At 43.7% G+C, this 20,073-nt stretch overlaps 2 protein-coding genes across 5 annotated transcripts in view; both read right to left on the bottom strand.

The window, feature by feature from the left end:
* Nucleotides 1-2,213: 2,213 nt before the first annotated feature.
* mmaa (metabolism of cobalamin associated A) lies at nucleotides 2,214-11,817 on the bottom strand. 3 transcript variants are annotated; one of them, XM_029749716.1, is made up of 8 exons: nucleotides 11,508-11,816; nucleotides 11,348-11,390; nucleotides 10,781-11,230; nucleotides 10,385-10,507; nucleotides 9,717-9,887; nucleotides 9,355-9,440; nucleotides 6,371-6,520; nucleotides 2,214-2,832 (listed from the first exon to the last, which is right to left on the bottom strand). In XM_029749716.1, the coding sequence occupies exons 3-8, from the start codon at nucleotides 11,190-11,192 to the stop codon at nucleotides 2,527-2,529; spliced, it is 1,248 nt and encodes a 415-aa protein (XP_029605576.1). In that variant the 5' UTR covers nucleotides 11,193-11,230; nucleotides 11,348-11,390; nucleotides 11,508-11,816; the 3' UTR covers nucleotides 2,214-2,526. The 3 variants fall into 3 exon arrangements, with proteins under 3 accessions (XP_029605576.1, XP_029605578.1, XP_029605575.1); XM_029749718.1 differs by lacking the exon at nucleotides 11,348-11,390 and having other exon boundaries at nucleotides 10,781-11,216; nucleotides 11,508-11,817; XM_029749715.1 differs by lacking the exon at nucleotides 11,348-11,390 and having other exon boundaries at nucleotides 11,508-11,815.
* Nucleotides 11,818-14,982: 3,165 nt separating this feature from the next.
* The window catches only part of LOC115191790 (mothers against decapentaplegic homolog 1), a 30,685-nt gene continuing 25,594 nt past the window's right edge, over nucleotides 14,983-20,073 (bottom strand). For both annotated transcript variants that reach the window (XM_029749713.1, XM_029749714.1), the window contains exons 4-7: nucleotides 19,731-19,847; nucleotides 17,257-17,478; nucleotides 16,298-16,554; nucleotides 14,983-16,115 (exon numbers count right to left, since the gene is read on the bottom strand). In XM_029749713.1, the coding sequence (XP_029605573.1) occupies nucleotides 15,972-16,115; nucleotides 16,298-16,554; nucleotides 17,257-17,478; nucleotides 19,731-19,847 (740 nt within the window). In that variant the 3' untranslated portion in view covers nucleotides 14,983-15,971. The remainder of the gene's footprint in view (nucleotides 16,116-16,297; nucleotides 16,555-17,256; nucleotides 17,479-19,730; nucleotides 19,848-20,073) is intronic.

The following is a 20,073-nucleotide window of genomic DNA, read 5'->3' as shown; positions in this document are numbered from 1 at the left end:
TGTGTGTGTGTGTGTGTGTGTGTGTGTGTGTAGGGGGGACTGTGGGGAGACGAAGAGAGCCAACACAGCAGGGAGGGAGAGGCTTTGTGGATCGGCAGACCATGACCAGCGGCCACACTACACACACACACACACACAGAGAAAGAGCCCAGTGTTAGCGTGGTGGGAGGGCCCAGGTGACATTTCATTCAGTGTCACGCATCCCACTCTCTCTGATCAGAGCAGACAACATGCCCAAATACAACACCAGCAGAACCCACAACAAAACAACCACCACCTCGGGGTTATTTTCAATCCTTATCACTGAAGCATTGCAGATTTCCAGATAGAAATGGAAAGGTAATTTACGGTTGAGCCGACATATGTAGCGTTTACCGTCTCCGCCAACTTGGGAACATTACCTTTCAATTTCAAATTGGGCTTTAGTGATGAATATCCGCGATACGGATTGAATAGAGCCCTAGGCCTCTGTCTGGTGCTACACACGACAAGTTACCACGACAATGCTTTATACTAACCATTCATCATTCTAAGACATGGTTCTGTACACCAGCAACAGACTGCATAGCTCTGTCACCACAACAATTCCTACACTACCATTTCTAACAATAAGACTTGGTTGTCTTTATTCATAGAAACAACACACATCGGAATGTGACTGTCATGTCGCTACGACAACGCTCTATAGTGCTAACCATTCATAATGATTCCATTGTTATGTAATTAGTCATCATTTGCAGATGTTGTCTAGTGGAGCTGGGTTTGGACTGCAATTAAACACCATTTCAAATAAAGGGACGCTTGTGTGTCGGATGAAAATGTGGGGATGGACCGCCGCTCTGACGGACAGAAAAAACATCAATCCAAGTCTCGAGAAATGGAAAATCCCCGTCCGACCCCATCAAAGACCGTGTCCATGTCCTGTGCTTACATTAAAGAAATGTCTCTAAATGGTAAACACATGTGGACTGGTCTGTGTTTGGGCTAAAATGGCTGAACGTTGAACATGATATGACAGCATTTGAGTTAATCTTTCCACTGAGAAACCGCATCAGGGTGTTTACACTCAAGCCTAGTGTACGCTGTGTGTGTGTGTGTGTGTCCAGAGATTAAGCTAGAACTGACTGTTCCCTAGAGCGGTACAGTGTGTGTGTGTGTGTGTGTGTGTGTGTGTGTGTGTGTGTGTGTGTGTGAGAGAGAGAGACAGCGTGATGAAGGGTGTTACTCAAGCCTAATGAATCCATCTGCATTCAGGGGGCAGTCATCCTCCAGGCGCAGACAGGAGCAAACGACCGCCAACCTGCGAACAGAGATACTCTGGAGGCTGGGGCTCACTCCTCCGGAACAGACAGATGTAAACGATCAAGGAAAGACCGAAGTGGATGGAATAATCGGGGGGGACTGGGACGGATTTGACTAAGAATCTAGGGATTCTTTCCTAACAACAACAAAAGGTTTGTGGCTATGGACTGCAGCATAGAAGCAGTTTTCTCCCCACTATGTACAGACTGTCCTTTACATACTTTACACTGGCGCTGTACAATGAGGGCAAATCCCACTGTTTATTATTATTATTTTTTAATTTACAGAGTTGATGTCTACTGCGCCCTGGGCTTGTGTAATGGACGCTTTATGATAATACTATTGTCTCTTTGATCATTCCTCTGCCCAGCGGTAGGTAGGTAGCCTAGTATCTGCTAGAAGCCAGGCTCTGACTGGCATGCAGGATGGATGTGAAGGATTACCATGGTGTCCTCTGAGCTCCAGGGAAGAAGGATCTGGTGTCTTGCAGCCTCTCTGTGACCTGTCACCCAGCACATCCTGAGTGGAGGAGCGGTGGAGGGGTGGAGGCTGGCTCTCAGGCCAGTCATTATGGATTAGATGAGGTTGTGAAGTTAGGGGGACATCTGGTGGTCAAGAGGCAACATTGAAAAAACGTGGTAATTTTGGCTGGATTAACTGTATAACTTTACCAGGACAACGGGAATAATATGACGCTTGTATTAAAAGTTGTCATGTTCAGAAGCTTCCTTGGTTCAGTAGCTAGGTCCCCCCCACAAAGCTTCCTAGCCCTGGTTCAGCAGCTACGTCCCCACACAAAGCTTCCTAGCCCTGGTTCAGCAGCTACGTCTCCACACAAAGCTTCCTAGCCCTGGTTCAGCAGCTACGTCCCCACACAAACATTTCAGCAACAGAAAACGGCCACAACTATCTAATTCATTTCATAATTTATTCAACTCATTGATTATGAAAAATCTATAAAACTGCATCCATTGATACTCTTCAAGTATAAACCGATAAACTGCAATGTCAAGTCTCTTGTATGAGAAAGTAGGTCAGTGTTTCAATTTGAAGGCAGTGTGTTGTGTGTGGTATTGGGAGGGGGACCAAGACCTAGAATTCCTTCCCTTCTCTCATCACCAATCAATCGTCCTTACAGAGCAGTGATCTGAGAAGTCAAGAAGAGTAATCAATATTACAGTATATGGATAATGCTGTTGGTATTAGATCTCCACTTCAGTTAGGTCACTGTGAGGAGGAGGATGATGAAGAAGAGGTGAAGGCCTTCAGTAACAGATCAGCCGCCAGGCCTGGTGATATAGCTCCCCTGGTGACCCTGTCCTCTAGCTGGGGTAGCTCCCCCCTGACGGCAGGGTGTTCCTGGAAGTGCCTCAGGACATTCTCCTGGATCAGGCTCCACATCCACACCTTGTGCTGGGCCCTACGTCTGTCCTGGAAGTCCCCGCTGGACAGGGTGGCTGAACGGAACGCCTCCATCTTACCCCACAGCTCTGGTACACCCTCGCCTGTCTGGGATGACACACGCACTACCTGGTGGGGAGAACCACACACACACACACACACACACACACACACACACACACAGCATGTTCCGCTATCCTTGTGGGGACCTAAAATGTATTTCAATGGAAAATCCTAATTTTCCCTAACCTTAACCGCTAAGCTTAAAATAGCCTTTGTCCAAGTGGGGATGTGGGAAATGGCCCCACAGGGAGAATTTTCCTTGTTTTACTATCATTGTGGGGACTTTGGGGATTTCCAGTACCCACAAGGATAGTAATACAAGCCCCCCCCCACACACACACACTCTCACATACAGTACACACCTACTCATTCAAGGGTTTTTCTTTATTTTTACTATTTTCTACATTGTAGAATAATAGTAAAGACATCAAAACTATGAAATAACACATATGGAATCATGTAGTAACCAAAATAGTAAACAAATCAAAATATATTTTAGATTCTTCAAAGTAGCCACCCTTTGTCTTGATGACAGCTTTGTACTCTTGGCATTCTCTCAACGAGCTTCACCTGGAATGCTTTTCCAACAGTCTTGAAGTAGTTCCCACATATGCCGAGCGCTTGTTGGCTGCTTTACCTTCACTCTGCGGTCCAACTCATCCCAAACCATCTCAATTGGGTTGAGGTCAGGTGATTGTGGAGGCCAGGTCTCCATCACTCCATGCAGCACTCCATCACTCTCCTTCTTGGTCAAAAAGCTCTTACACAGTCTGGACGTGTTTTGGGTCATTGTCCTGTTGAAAAACAAATGATAGTCCCACTAAGCGCAAACCAGATGGGATGGCGTATCACTGCAGAATGCTGTGGTAGCCATGCTGGTTAAGTGTACCTTGAATTCTAAATAAATCTCATCACAGTGTCACCAGCAAAGCACCCCCACACCATCACACCTCCTCCTCCATGCTTCACGGTGGGAACCACACATGTGGAGATCATCCATTCAACTACTCTGCGTCTCATAAAGACACAGCGGTTGGAACCAAACATCTCAAATTTGAACTCATCAGACCAAATGACAGATTTTCACTGGTCTAATGTCCATTGCTCGTGTTTCTTGGCCCAAGCAAGTCTCTTCTTATTATTGGTGTCCTTTAGTAGTGGTTTATTTGCAGCAATTCGACCATGAAGGCCTGATTCACGCAGTCTCCTCTGAACAGTTGATGTTGAGATGTCTTACTTGAACAGTGTGAAGCATTTATTTGGGCTGCAATCTGAGGTGCAGTTAACTTTAATGAACTTATCCTCTGCAGCAAAGGTAACTCTGGGTCTTCCTTTCCTGTGACCGTCCTCATGAGAGCCAGTTTCATCATAGCGCTTGATGGTTTTTGCAACTGCACTTGAAGAAACTTTCAAAGTTCTAGACATTTTCCAGATTGACTGACCTTCATGTCTTAAAGTAATGATGGACTCTAGTTTCTCTTTGCTTATTTGAGCTGTTCTTGCCATAATATGGACTTGGTCTTTTACCAAATAGGGCTATCTTCTGTATACCACCCCTACCTTATCACAACACAATGATGGGCTCAAACGCATTAAGAAGGAAAGAAATTCCACAAATTAACTTTTAACAAGGCACACATGTAAATTGAAATGCATTCCAGGTGACTACCTCATGAAGCTGGTTGAGAGAATGCCAAGCATTTGCAAAGCTGTCATCAAGGGAAAGGGTGGCTACTTTGAAGAATCTCAAATCTCAAATATATTTTGATTTGTTTAACACGTTTTTGGTTACTACATGATTCAATGTGTTATTTCATAGTTTTGATGTCTTCACTATTATTCTACAATGTAGAAAATAGTACAAATAAAGAAAACAACTGGAATGAGTAGGTGTGTCCAAACTTTTGACTGGTACTGTATGTGAACACACACACGTGTGGACCACCATGTAGTTGGTACTCAATCCCCCCATATGCCCATGCAGACACAGTGACACACCACAGATATCACACACCCAGTGGGGTCTCTGTATTCCCATATTCACCTCAGGCCTGTTCAGACAACACCAGTGATTTAAGGACTAAACAACTCAGTATTGACCAGTGCTTGAATGAGAGTGACGGCACTACAAAAAGGGAACTGTGTGAAGTCATATCTCAATGGTACAATACACTATCAAGCTGTATTCTATCTAGTCATTTCTAAATTGGTCTATTCACAATTCAAGTGTGCCAATAGAAATGTGTTTCTGACATGGGGAAATACTGTAGAAATGTCTTACAAAGCTACAGTCAAAATGATTAATCTGCTAGAAGGGAGCCTTCCAAAGTACCCTCCCCTGAACCTAATATTGAGATATGGCAGAGGAGGAATCATGTGGAGACCCATTAAAATCCCTGTGGTGGATATCTCCTGTCCTGAAGTCAGTGTTGCTGACTCTGGTACTAGTGGAAAGAGGAACAGGGCCACGGAGCGAGCGAGCGAGCGAGCGAGCGAGCGAGCGAGAGAGAGAGAGAGTGAAAGAGAGAGAGAGAGAGAAACAGAGAGAGAGAGAGAGAGAGAGAGAGGGAGAGAGAGAGAGAGAGAGTGAAAGAGAGAGGGAGAGAGAGAAACAGAGAGTGAAAGAGAGAGAGAGAGAGAGAAACAGAGAGTGAAAGAGAGAGAGAGAGAGAGAAACAGAGAGTGAAAGAGAGAGAGAGAGAGAGAAACAGAGAGTGAAAGAGAGAGAGAGAGAGAAACAGAGAGTGAAAGAGAGAGAGAGAGAGAGAGAGAGAGAGAGAGAGAAACAGAGAGTGAAAGAGAGAGAGAGCGAGAGAGACAGAAAATTGGAGAAAGAAGAGAGAGAGAGAGAGAACCAGAGAGCGAGACAGGTCTGGGAGTCTTTCATCTGAGTGGGTGGGCTGCTAATCAGGAAAATACATGACACAGCAGCTCTCTATTCAGAGTGGGGAGGAAGAGGGGGATGGAGGGAGAAGGGTGGGTGGGTGGCGGTAGGGGACTTTGGCAGGGTGCCAAGTGGGCAGATGCCGCACACGGTCGATCTGAGACCAAGAGACAACACCACAACGCTCGGCCCAGGGCGGGGAGACATGCAGAGAGCCCCCCCTCCCTGCCCCGGGAACACTGCGACAGACTAGAGTGCCCTGATGATGACATCACATTATCCCCCTCCCCGGGTCAGCTGACCTCGCTGTGCAGTGGGACGGCCTGTCGGCTCTGGTGATGTGTGCGCGTGGAGAGTTAAGGGCGGTAAAAAAGGATTTTCAGGGGAAATGTAACACAGCTCTCCAATAGAGGATATGAAGAAGAATATCAGGTTCCAACCCCCAGTTACCTGGAGTTTGAGGAAATATGCATTTTTTCATGTTTTCATTTTTTTGTCACATGCATTTTTGTAAGTATGCATTTATTTCTCATTATCTGTTTGTATTTCTTAATTCTGTGCGTATGAAAGTATGAGCACAAACCCACATAACCCAGCACTAACCACATTCCAGGTCTTGGACTTCTTCCTGAGCAGCTATTTCAAGCACTTTTATATATAAAAGTTTAACCCCTTCGCACTACCACTCAGACAAAATACATTCAACCCAATACAACCCACCTTAGGGTTCCAGGACTTTGATTTCTTCCTGAGCAGTTTCAGAGCGCTGGTATACTCTGTCTGGATTCTCCTGGCTGGAACTAACAGGTCTCCGTCTGCTTTAGTGACCACCACCAGGTCAGCCTTCTCTATGATGCCTCGCTTAATGCCCTGGCAATGGAGAAGACACACACAGATTCAGATTCAGTACGGTGTCCTGAACTTTACAAAATGTCCCTAGAAGGCTACCACCCGGTTACTCAACCCTGCACCTTAGAGGCTGCTTGCCCTATGTACATAGTCATGGAACACTGGTCACTTTAATAATGTTTGCATACCGTTTTACCCATTTCAGACGCCTCACAAGTCCACAACTAGCAACATCATTAAATAGTACCCGCAAAACACCAGTCTCAACATCAACAGTGAAGAGGCGACTCCGGGATGCTGGCCTTCTAGGCAGAGTTCCTCTGTCCAGTGTCTGTGTTCTTTTGCCCATCTTAATCTTTTCTTTTTATTGGCCAGTCTGAGATATGGCTATTTCTTTGCAACTCTACCTAGAAGGCCAGCATCCCGGAGTCGCCTCTTCACTGTTGATGTTGAGACTGGTGTTTTGCGGGTACTATTTAATTAAGCTGCTAGTTGAGGACTTGTGAGGCGTCTGTTTCTTAAACTAGACACTAATGTACTTAGTGTACTTAGTGTCTACACTCTTGCTCAGTTGTGCACCGGGGCCTCCCACTCCTCTTTCTATTCTGGATAGAGCCAGTTTGCGCTGTTCTGTGAAGGGAGTAGTACACAGCTTTGTACGAGATCTTCAGTTTCTTGGCAATTTCTCGCATGGGATAGCCTTCATTTCTCAGAACAAGAATAGACTGACGAGTTTCAGATGAAAGTTGTTTCTGGCTATTTTGAGCCTGTAATTCAACCCACAAATGCTGATGCTCCAGATACTCAACTAGTCTAAAGAAGGCCAGTTTTATTGCTTCCTTTTAAAATGATAAACTTGGATTAGCTAACACAACGTGCCATTGGAACACAGGAGTGATGGTTGCTGATAATGGGCCTCTGCACGCCTATGTAGATATTACATTAAAAATCTGCCGTTTCCAGCTACAATAGTCATTTACAACATTAACAATGTCTACACTGTATTTCGGATCAATTTGATGTTACATTAATGGACAAAAATAATTGCTTTTCTTTCAAAAACAAGGACATTTCTAAGTGACCCCAAACTTTTGAATGGTAGTGTATATGAGATTCTTCAAAGTAGGCACCCTTTGCATTGATGACAGCTTTGCACACTCTTGGCATTCTCTCAACCAGCTTCATGAGGTAGTCACCTGGAATGCATTTCAATTAACAGGTGTGCCTTGTTAAAAGTTAATTTGTGGAATTTCTTTCCTTCTTAATGCGTTTGAGCCAAATCAGTTGTGTTGTGACAAGGTAGGGGTGGTATACAGAAGATAGCCCTATTTGGTAAAAGACCAAGTCCATATTATGGCAAGAACAGCTTGCCATAATATGAGAAACGACAGTCCATCATTACTTTAAGACATGAAGGTCAGTCAATCTGGAAAATTTCAAGAACTTTGAACGTTTCTCCAAGTTCAGTCGCAAAAACCATCAAGCGCTATGATGAAAGTGGCTCTCATGAGGACCGCCACAGTAAAGGAAGACCCAGAATTACCTCTGCTGCAGAGGACAAGTTCATAAATTGCAGCCCAAATAAATGCTTCACAGAGTTCAAGTAACACACACATCTCAACATCAACTTCATGGTTGAATTGCTGCAAAGAAACCACTACTAAAGTACGCCAATAAGAAGAGACTTGCTTAAAAGACAGTAACGCGAGCAATGGACATTAGACCGGTGGAAATCTGTCTTTGGTCTGATGAATTCAAATTTGAGATTTTTGGTTCCAACCGCCATGTCTTTGTGAGACGCAGAGCAGGTGAAGGGATGATTTCCGCATGTATAGTTCCCACCGTGAAGCATGGAGGAGTTGGTGTGATGATGCTTTGCTGGTGACACTGAGTGATTTATTTAGAATTCAAGGCACACTTAACCAGCATGGCTACCACAGCATTCTGCAGCGATACGCCATCCCACCTGGTTTGTGCAACAGGACAATGACCCAAACACACCTCCTATCGGTGTAAGGGCTATTTGACCAAGGAGAGTGATGGAGTGCTGCATCAGATGACCTGGCCTCCACAATCACCTGACCTCAACCCAATTGAGATGGTTTGGGATGAGTTGGACCGCAGAATGAAGGAAAAGCAGCCAACAAGTGCTCAGCATATGTGGGAGCTCCTTCAAGACTGTTAGAAAAGCATTCCAGGTGAAGCTCGTTGAGAGAATGCCAAGTGCTCAAAGCTGTCATCAAGGCAAAGGATGGCGACTTTGAAGGATCTCAAATATATTTAGTTTTGTTTAACACTGTTGGTTACTACATGATTCAATGTGTTATTTCATTTGTTTTGATGTCTTCACTATTATTCTACAATGTAGAAAATAATAAAAATAAAGAAAAAAACATTTAAAAATGTAATGAGTAGGTGTGTCCACACTTTGATAGAAATAACATCTGCTAAATACGTGTATGTGACCAACACGATGTGCTTTGAATCAACTTTATTGATCTCCAGAGGGGAAATTGGATGTAAATCTTATGTCTATACGTCTAAGCTGATTGATGGACAGTGCGACAGTCTGTGATCCTGTTTGAATATTTAAGTGCACCCTAAGACAGGATAAGTGAAGACAACAGGGTGGAAAGAAAATTATTTTCCAAATATGAAAGGCATGAGGAATCAGGGATGTACTTTAAAGCCAGTTGAACTAAGCTCATGAGACATTTATATTCATCAAGAATCAATGGATATATTATTCATTTAAATGATCAAAAATGTCTGTAGATATCACAAGATTTCCACAGGTTCTTTAATGGCATTGGAACAGGGGAGTGTGATGGTGATGGAGGTGCAGCCTGTCTGACCTGTAGTTCATCGCCCCCTGCTGGTGGGATCAGCAACACAAACATGTCCACCATGTCAGCCACAGCAAACTCTGACTGGCCTACACCTGAGGACACAACACACAATGAAACTAAGTATTTATGAAATGCTAGCTACCTTAGGAATTTTATTAAGAAACTATGAGCTATGTTCTGTAATTTCATCATTTTATCCTTTATGCCATTTAGACTTTAGAAACCATGTAATGTGGAAGATGCAAAGCATGAATCACAATGAGATTAAATCTAGTTCAATAAAAACTGTGCAGGTGGCCTGTCCCAGGTGAAGATTTGTCCCTTCCGAGGCTTTTAAAACAGTCAACTCAACCGTTAGAGTTCCTCACCTACAGTCTCTACCAGAACGATGTCGTATCCGCCCCCCTCACACAGTACTATGGCCTCATTGGTGGTCCGGGTGACTCCTCCCAGTGTTCCAGAGGTGGGGGAGGGTCTGATGAAAGCACTCATGTCTCTGGAGAGCTCAGTCATACGAGTCTTATCACCCATCAGAGACCCTGGGGAGAGGGGGAGGATTTATGCATAACGCCAACATAAAGTATACAAGTGGTAGTATATCAGTATAGCTATCAATATTTAATAATAATCCTTTGCCTAGCTTGAAGAAGATATATGTGAGGAACACAGGAGGCTGCTGAGGGGAGAACGGCTCGTAATAAAATGTCCAGAACAGAGCAAATGGAATCAAACACCTGGAAACAATGTGTTTGATACCATTCCACTGATTCTGCTCCAGTCATTAACACGGGCTCGTCCTCCCCAATTAAGGTGCCACCAACCTCCTGTGGTGAGGAAATTATGTTTAACAACATTGAACAAGGAGGAATAGTTATGTCAATGTTCACAAAATCCCATATATTAGGGTGCAAGAGTCTGTCTGGCATTACGAGGCATTCTAACAGACCCATTTAAACCAATACATATACCCCACAACACTGATGAAATACCACGCACAAACACAGCGATGAATATGTAGAATGGTGTGGAAACATACCTCCTGTAGTGCATGATGAAGGGTCGACAGCCAGAACAGAGACTTTATGTCCTTGTCCTGTGAGCATCTTCCCCACCACCTCAATGAAGGTGGACTTCCCAGCTCCGGGTGGGCCAGACAGACCTACAGACAGACGTCACCTCACAGACAACAAACATGCACGTACACCAAGCCCACACTCTTCTTCATATGGTATTTTAGACTTAGCTACCTCAAGTGTATGAGTACAAAAATCTGCAATAAAAAGCCCACATTGCAGCCACCAATTCAAGCGGTCCAACTCTAAGGACTCTGCTAGCCACTAGTTGAAATTGTCACATATTATTAGGTCTGTGTGCATTCTGTGTACTGGGCATAGACACAACAATGTTGAACATAACAAATCCACATACTAACCCACTCTGAAGGCCAGGGGTTTCCCTCCGTTCTGTTTCTCCTGCTCCTTCCTGTAGGCCAGTACTCTCTGCAGCAGGACCTGGGCCAGCTCTTTCTTCCTGGGGTGCTGGGTCTCCACCAGGGTAATGGACTCAGCCAGACTGGCCCGCTGACCCGAGATCAGTCCTTCATACAGCTTATTCAACAGCCTCTGCTCTGGTGGACTCAGCTCCTTGATGTGGCTGAGGGTGGATTCCACACACATACCGCGGATGTGTTGGGAGTTAAGCCCAGGGAATGAGGTGGTGCAAGGGGCACGAGTGCAGGATGGTGGGGGTAGCCGGCGGAGGAAGCATCGGCCCCATGTTGGGGTGACAGTTCGTAAGGGGGAGGACAGGCGGTGGAGAAGCGGAAAGAGTACTGAGGGTCCCATAATTGTCTGGCACTGGTCCCTTTTCTAGGGGAGAGAGTCTGATAATGATGTAACGTTAGACAACAGGCATTCAATAGAGGTTTGTGACACATTTCAGTTCATTCAACAAGACAGAACCAAAACAAAACTGATGCTGATTGTTCTATGACACTCACTTTGGGCTATTTAGACTGAGGTTGTGACATTCAGAAGCAAATTCTGCCAGTAGAAACGAATGGACATATTAATACATACATTGCATACACCGGTAACTCACTGACAAGTAGCCATATAGCTGAACAATTACAAAACGTGTACATACAATGGAGAACTCACCTTGATAGCTAGCTATTTGTACATAAATCTGCTTCGCTCGTCTTTGCTGTTGTCCTCTACTATTGCTCCAAACACTTTCATAACTGAGTATTAATTTTTGGAATAAAGAAAATAAGGATAATTCTGTCATTTGATACTCAAAAGCAACCACACGTTGACCTACCAGTGTTTTGGTCGTCACTAGCTACCACAGTCACAAAGTCAAAACTCCGCCCATTTCTACAATTGATCTTCTTAAAATGTAATATTAAACCTAACATTAGCCCTAACCTTAACCACACTGCTAACCTTATGCCTAGACATAACCTTAAATTAAGACCAAAAAGCACATTTTTAATTTTCATACATATTTTGACTTCGTGGCTGTGCTATCTAGTGAAACCCAGTGGGTATTTTAATTATTTTGCTTCGTTCACTTCCTACTTCCTGTGACGTTGAACACCGCCCCTTTCTAGAAAAGTAGTACGACTCAAGGCCACGTGGTGGTAGCAGTTAGTCGTGGTTGAGCTCTTGTCTTCACAATTCACTCAAATCGAAATTCAAAGGAATCATTTTAGAAGGCATTTATCTAGGGATGTATGACTCTTGCACAATTTTGCATGTATGGCTGAATAGATTTTTCCATTTTCAGCCATTGTGGCCATACAATTTCATGTTAGTGTCTTGAGTTGTAATATTTGTGTGGGTACTTATACAGTTCATGTCCTATTTCACACAGGTACACGTATTCAAATCAAATCAAAGTTTATTTGTCACGTGTGCCGAATACAACAGGTGTAGACCTTACAGTGAAATGCTTACTTACAGGCTCTAACCAATAGTGCAAAAAAAGGTGTTAGGTGAACAATAGGTAAGTAAAGAAATAAAACAACAGTAAAAAGACAGGCTATATACAGTAGCGAGGCTATAAAAGTAGCGAGGCTACATACAGACACCGGTTAGTCAGGCTGATTGAGGTAGTATGTACATGTAGATATGGTTAAAGTGACTATGCATATATGATGAACAGAGAGTAGCAGTAGCGTAAAAGAGAGGTTGGCGGGTGGTGGGTGGCGGGACACAATGCAGATAGCCCGGTTAGCCAATGTGCGGGAGCACTGGTTGGTCGGCCCAATTGAGGTAGTATGTATATGAATGTATAGTTAAAGTGACTATGCTTATATGATAAACAGAGAGTAGCAGCAATGTAAAAAGAGGGGTTGGGGGGGCACACAATGCAAATAGTCTGGGTAGCCATTTAATTACCTGTTCATGAGTCTTATGACTGTGTCAATTGAAAATGTGTTGTTTTCATGTCCCAACTCCCCAAGGGTGATCCGAAGGTTTTTACACCTAAGGGCCTTGCAACAGGTGTGCTTCCAATACCAGGACCTCAGTCTATATCAGAGGAGGCTGGTGGGAGGAGCTGTTTGATGTGTTTGATTCGTTCCATTCATTTCATTCCAGCCAGTACAATTTGAGCCCGTCCTCCTATAGATCCTCCCACCAGCCTCCACTGTTCTATATCTGGTCACACCACTCCTCTATCCACACTCATATGAGAACTCACCCTTCAAAGGAAGAATCATACCTGCAAAATATGCATTCTTGACTAAATATGAATTATTTTGTGATTTATGTTATTTGAGGTTAAATATCATCATGGTGTATTCTTCTGTGTGCTTAAAGGCGCTACACGGCCATTAGGACGTCTGCATTGGCCGTGCAGCATTTATGGTGATACAGCCTCTGCAGAAGTCAGGGCATTCCTACTTCTTAGGCTTCACCAAGCAGCGCAGAGCAGTTGTGAAGGAAGTTGTCAAGGAAGTGAGTTTGTGTTTATGCAGGACCTCTCGCCCCCACTTACCATTAACCAATCATGTAAATGCGGAGCTATACAGAGCCCTCCGCATTTGTTACAAAATCTGAGGCGCACAGCGACGCGGGAGAGTTCAATTTGGCCTCTGCGTGCCTCTTTCTTGAGCGTCAACTTTAAACTTTTATGCAGCTTATGATACCAACATTACACGTGTTGATATCCGTGGACATTAACGTTATTTTATTCTTAAAAATGAAAACAATATAAGGCCACAGGTAATGAAACAACTTTATTTATTGAATCTTCCAGTAGAGACTTGATATTCATGGAATAAAACTGCTTTCTGGGAGTACTACTCAGCAAAAACAGCACAAAGAAAAAACGAAACAAAAAAACAAAGAGAAGAGGCAACAATCCGTGAAAGTGCAGATAACAAGAAACAACAAGAGAACATATTCGAAAAAAATACAAAAATCAATACAACTTGTAATAGCAGATGGGGTTTTCTAAGCCTAAAATAATTGGAAGACAAAAACAGTCTGCATTTTTATAAAATGATCAAATCATGTATTAGGGCCATCAGTAACTTACTCACCAGTGAAACTCATACATTTTTTTTCACGTCAACAAGTTCTGAAGGATGACATTGTTTTATTAGTTGTCTTGTAAGTTTTGCTGAGTCGATGCCATCAGAGAATGTAACAGAAGAGATATCCTCAATAGATTACCACAGAATGTGTCATAATATCCATAAACCCTAGCGGTCAAACAGAGAAATGGTTCCAATCGTTTTCCACCATTAATTTTTCCCATAGGGGATTTTAGAAACACTTCAAATGAGGGCTGTGTTTCATGAAGGCTTACCCTGGCGTGCCGTTTTGATAACTTCTCTAGGACAAGGTGACTTATTAATATATTCGCCTGTATTTACCACCCAAAACTGAAATGCTAATTAGCTGCTAATGTGGCTATCATAAAGAACTACAAATTTCATGATGATCTGGATGAGACTGACGAATCGAGGCAAAGGTAAGAATCTCTGGATTAACTATCTAATGTTTGCTAAATGCAGTAATTAATAAATTGGTTACATTTCTTTAAATGAACAATTCTGTTAACTGTCTTGTGCAAGTTCTAAATTGACACAATACCTGTTAGCAAAGGTGTCAGCTAGCGATGAAGTGCAGGAGCTTGAAGGTATTTGTAGTTTTGCATGATGTCTACTTTGATGTTAATTAGCATTTTCAAATCTGAGAGTAAATAGCGTAATATACTGATAAAAGTCACCTTGTCCAAGAGAGATTTACATGGTTATCAAAAACGTCACGCCAGGGTAAGTCTACACAAACCACAGCCCCTATTTTGTGTTTCTAAAATGATTGGAACCATTTCCCTGTTTGACCTAGGTTTTATGGGTATTATGACACCTCCACTGTGGGGCTCTATGTGACTCTTTTTTTGCTTACCATGCACAGCTAGGGTCAAACTGAACTATCATACGCTTGTGCCCGTCTCTGTTTAGTGTCATTCTTCAGTCACTACCTAAACAAGCCAAACGGTGATTTGCTACACTAAACCAAACTACGCTTTGCAAAACCGACTGCACAGCACTTTGCTCTAATGTTGAGTATGCCTAAAACACGATTAAAATCGTTTAATTCAGTTGTAACACGGGTGTAACACAAGAAGAGCAATATTTATTTATGTACAATTTTTTCAATCTTATGTCCTGTAAGCACAATCCCACAATGCCCACCTCACTCTCCCGCCCCGCTCCCACTGATGCCCTCCTGATTTCTCATCATGACAGGGTTTGTAAATAATCTAAAGGGATTTTATGTAGGGGTCTTTTTCTTCAACTCTTTTTATTTGCCAGAGCCAAAAAAATAACAACATTTTTAGGGTTCTGGGGGAGACATTTGTATTTACTGACCTCAGTATCTTCATACGTTCTAAATATGTTCATAAGAAACATAATATTTCTACATTTTTTCATCCATATTAGTTATCTTCCAATACTTCCAATTCTGTACACATTTATTATCGTTGTAGCAACACATGAAACTGGCTGTATGGGTTTCCAATGTTAACCCAAAGAACGGGGGAAGGGAAAAGAAAGAGGAAAAACTACCGGAACAAGATCAGGGACCCATATTCACGTATTAGAGTGCTGATCTATGTTCAGGTTCCACCAGTACATATAAATGTATTCATTATGATCTAAAAGGCCAAACTGATCCTCGTTCAGACTCTTTCTGAATATGGGCCCCATATGAGGATACTTTGCGTAATGCTGAATTGATGATTAGTTTATAATGATGAGTCTGATTGATAATTTTTACAGTTGGTCACAAAGATCAAGTATCTTCCAGATGCTTCTATCTCACCCCCCCACACATCCCAGTCTGCAATGTGCCCAAATTCAGACATAATCCTTCAAGTACAAACCCACCAGGGTTGGGGTCAATTCCATTTCAATTCAGTCAATACAGTAAATAAACTGAATTTCCTATTTTAATTTAGATTCTCTTAAAATTCCAGTTTACTTCCTGAATTGACTGATTTTAATTAGAATTGACCCCCACCCTGAAACCCACCCATCCCACCCCTCCACTGGAACCTAAATGCAGGGTTTGGACAGCCCTGGGGCCTGGGGACAGTTTCGTCTAGGACACGGAGGAGATGGGGTTGTGGGGGGAGCCCATCTGGGTGAGCACCTTGTCCAGCCACTGCAGAGGACCGTGCAGGTGGATCTCAATCCAGCAGGGGGTGCTGGTCACGTCCTGGCGGTGGTACTCTGCACCCCAGCCCTGGGAGAGCAAGAGGAAGAGCGATATTCTCTTTAGGGACAGGTATTATCATCTTGGATCTTTCAATCGTATTTCCTTTATTCTTTGAATTTTCTCATCTACATCTCATGACCCCATCATTCATTCTGAACCATTTAACATTATATTCTCTATATTATGGGATGCATGTATACGACGGTTACCTTGACGAAGCTCATGCGGATGGTGCACATCTTGGTCAGCTCGTAGACAGCCTCAAACCCGTGGTTGACGGACTGGGCCAGCAGCTCAGCAAACTCCTGGTTGTTAAAGATCTTGAGGCTGCAGCCGCTGGGGATCTTACAGACGGTGGTGGGGTGGAAGCCATGGTGGTAGTTACAGTTCCGACTCTGGACGAAGATGCTGCTGTCACTCAGACATTCAGCATACACTTCACCACCCACATAGTACAGGTGGACTCCTGGGGAGAGGGGAAGAGAGGGTTACATGGGACTAGAATGGAGTAGAGTAGAGTACAGTAGATTAGAATGGAATAGAATATTCTTGCCTTTGGCAACTTGCTTGGATTCTTAATTGATCCATTAAAATGCTGATTGGACAGCACCACTCCTATTTAGCCACAGCCCATAACACACTGTATCTGAGCAGCTTACAGATCGCTGCAGCTGTACATAGCCCATCTGTAAATAGCCCACCCAACTACCTACCTCATCCCCATATTGTTTTTATTTACTTTTTTTTGCACACCAGTATGTCTACTTGCACATCATCATCTGCACATCTATCACTCCAGTGTTAATTTGCTAAATTGTAATTACTTCGCTACTATTGGCCTATTTATTGCCTTACCTCCTTACTCCATTTGCACACACTGTATATAGATTTTTCTATTGTGTTATTGACTGTACTTTTGTTTATCCTATGGGTAACTCTGTGTTGTTTTTTTGTTGCACTGCTTTGCTTTATCTTGGCCAGGTCGCAGTTGTAAATGAGAACTTGTTCTCAACTGGCCTACCTGGTTAAATAAAGGTGAAATAAATAAATAACAAAATAAACACGGACACTAACAATTGAACCAGTCCTGTGGACAGTGTGTCCATGGCCTTATATTTGGGATAATATAAGGCAATATAAGAGTGTTCCCATCCATGGCCATTTTCACCTTTGCCAATGTGTCGCCGGGTGTTCTCTATGGTCGAGTTGCGGTTGACGTTGGAGAGGAGGCCCAGGCAGAAACGGTTGCGGTTGTTGGACGGGTCGGTGAAGCCGTCGACCAGGACGCTGGTAGAGTTGGCCTGGAACGCCTCGCCCACCCGGTTGTTCAACTCATAGTACACTATAGAGCACCAGTGTTTAGGTTCCTCGTAGGCCACCGGCTGAACATCTAGGAGAAAGGGAGGAGAAAGGGAGGAGAGGAGAGTGGGAGGTTGTTCAGCTTGTCGTACACTAAGAAACACCAGTGTTTGTCCTCCTCGTAGGCCACCGGCTGAACATCTGTAAAGGGTGTCAAACACACACAGAAAGGGTGAGATGTGTGTATGATCAGACACACACACACACACACAGTGAGACATTTAAGCACACACCCACGCACGTGCAGATTGACTGGAGTGGCCCATGAGCATCAAGCCTTCTGTTCTGATAAAGTTAAAGTCTGTCTGTCTAGGTTGACTTTGAGCTGCAGTCTGATATAGCAGATGTTCATCTTTCATCGCCTTCTTCCTTTACTAGGATTAGAGAAAAAAAATGGTGATTTGTATGTTGATGACAAAACGTGGGAAAGATGTATGAAATGTGTGGTATGTGAAGTTAAGTCTGAGTACACACAGAGAGCTATAGGTCACGTTTGCGTACAACGGAAACTGAAAATCAATGCTGACAAATCCATCCAACCCCAGTAGACTGACTGTGGTCAGTCTGGACAGGGCCAGTCTTGATCAAATACTGTCTACTGACTGTGGTCAGTCTGGACAGGGCCAGTCTTGATCAAATACTGTCTACTGACTGTGGTCAGTCTGGACAGGGCCAGTCTTGATCAAATACTGTCCACTGACTGTGGTCAGTCTGGACAGGGCCAGTCTTGATCAAATACTGTCCACTGACTGTGGTCAGTCTGGACAGGGCCAGTCTTGATCAAATACTGTCCACTGACTGCGGGCAGTCTAGTCCGGTCTGGGATCAGTATTTATTGAGTCAAGCAGTCAGTCAATAGACCAAGCCGGTGCCCGCCTGGTGCCGTCTCTCTCTGCCCGGTATCTTGGGTGAGCGTTATGCCAGCTGGCCCCCTCTCTCCAAGGGAGGGAGGGAGAGTTTATCCAAGCAGCATACTCCTCCCTAACTTCCTCTGCTGAGAGTAGCGGCCATCAGGTGTATTTAGTTTATGCTTTTTCTAGAACCATCGGCCCGGCCCACAATGGAAACGGGCCGGACCTCTAGAACACTACACAGGATGCAGCTTGGGGAAGGACAGAAAATTCCCCAATCACCACTTCCAGGGAGTATTTCTCCACACCCACTGCAAAATCCATCTGTGTGGGTGGGGATACTACCGTGACTGGATGCATAACAATTATATAGGGAGATCGGTAAGGAGATTGCAATACTGGTTTTAGCTAGCGTAAACAGTTTGTACAATTCTGCCCAATACCTTGGCTGTTGAAAGCATCCACAGACTTTGTACTGTAGACACTTCCAAATTGCTTCGACTTCAAAAATCAAACCCCTTTGACACATTATCTTTTGCCATGTAAATAACCTGCACGACTGGTGGCGTACGTGGCTTTTGCGTATGCACTGGCTGTTCAGATGTGTGATGTGTAGGAATGCCAGATCTCCACAGCAACTAACGATTGACTGAACCACAGTTGAGCTAGGTGGTAGCAAACAAGGGTTTTCAACAAGGGTTTTTTATTTGAAACAAGTGTTTCAGATATAAAAGTTGGATGTAATTAGTGAGGCCAATACTTAACAAGTTCTTAACGAGCTTTCAGTTAATTACCACCGGCAGAGATGATGTCAGCCAGAAGCTTTTAAAGGCCTCGTAAAAACTGCTCTGAGACCAGATTTAATTGGCAGACTCTCTGATCTTTCCTCTGGGTTGCATGTATAGACTGACGCTTTTGTGTCCATCATACTAAAATCTAAAACCTAATGCCTCAAAATGGTGTGAGATACTCTGCTTTTCTGAACATGGATACGCATTCATGTTATTTTCCCATTTACCCTGCATTAATGATCGTATAAAATTCCCCTTTAATTCTCTTTTAATTGAATATATGAAGGAAATTGTTTTCTAGCTAATCTTTTCCAACTCATGATGTGCAATTTTGAAGGTCATCACATGAATCACCCCGTATTTTAACAGAGGGATAAAACACCTACATCCGTTTTTCTTACTAGCTTTACAACATGCATGAGAACTTTAATGAACACTACCACAAACCCCAACAACCACGACTACTTTTCAAGTGTTATTTTCAACTCCATAGCCTATTAAAACTGAGTTTGATTCACCACGACAAATAAAAAGCAGAGTGTGTCATGGTTACGTACTTGAACCCAGAAAACCCCTTGCACCTGTAGTACGAGCTGGTGGCGTGTTGACAGCTCTAAGTGGGTGATGTCACAGCTGATTACCTGGCCTGTTGCTGATCTCCAGGGGCAACGCGGGGACCATCAGGTTGGTGTCCATGGGCTGGGGGCAGTCCTGAGTCATCCGCTCCTCTGGGGGCAAGTAGGCTGGAGGGGGGGTCTCTGGAGGAGGGCAGGAAGAGGGGTGAGAGGAGGTTTAAACCAGAGAGAAAGAAGTCTTCCAACTGTCACTCTATGCTGAACATTGACTTACCAGCTTTATCTGTTTTAGAGCCTTTGGTTTAGTCCAACATGCTGACAAAAACACCTTCACCTACACCAGGGTTTCCCAAAGTTCTCGGGACCCCAAGGGGTGCACGTTTAGGGTTTTGCCCTAACACTACACAGC

The sequence above is a fragment of the Salmo trutta genome, chromosome 4 (assembly GCF_901001165.1).
Source record: "Salmo trutta chromosome 4, fSalTru1.1, whole genome shotgun sequence".
In the NCBI taxonomy this organism is placed as follows: domain Eukaryota; kingdom Metazoa; phylum Chordata; class Actinopteri; order Salmoniformes; family Salmonidae; genus Salmo; species Salmo trutta.
This window is presented reverse-complemented; position numbering and strand designations above follow the sequence as displayed.

Coding starts and splice junctions, on each gene's coding strand:
- mmaa (XM_029749718.1), bottom strand. CDS start 11,192: ATGGGACCCTCAGTACTCTTTCCGCTTCTCCACCGCCTGTCCTCCCCC. Junction 9,888..10,384: donor TTCATCATGCACTACAGGAG/GTATGTTTCCAC, acceptor CCCTCTCCCCAG/GGTCTCTGATGGGTGATAAG. Junction 2,833..6,370: donor CAAAGTCCTGGAACCCTAAG/GTGGGTTGTATT, acceptor TCTCCCCACCAG/GTAGTGCGTGTGTCATCCCA.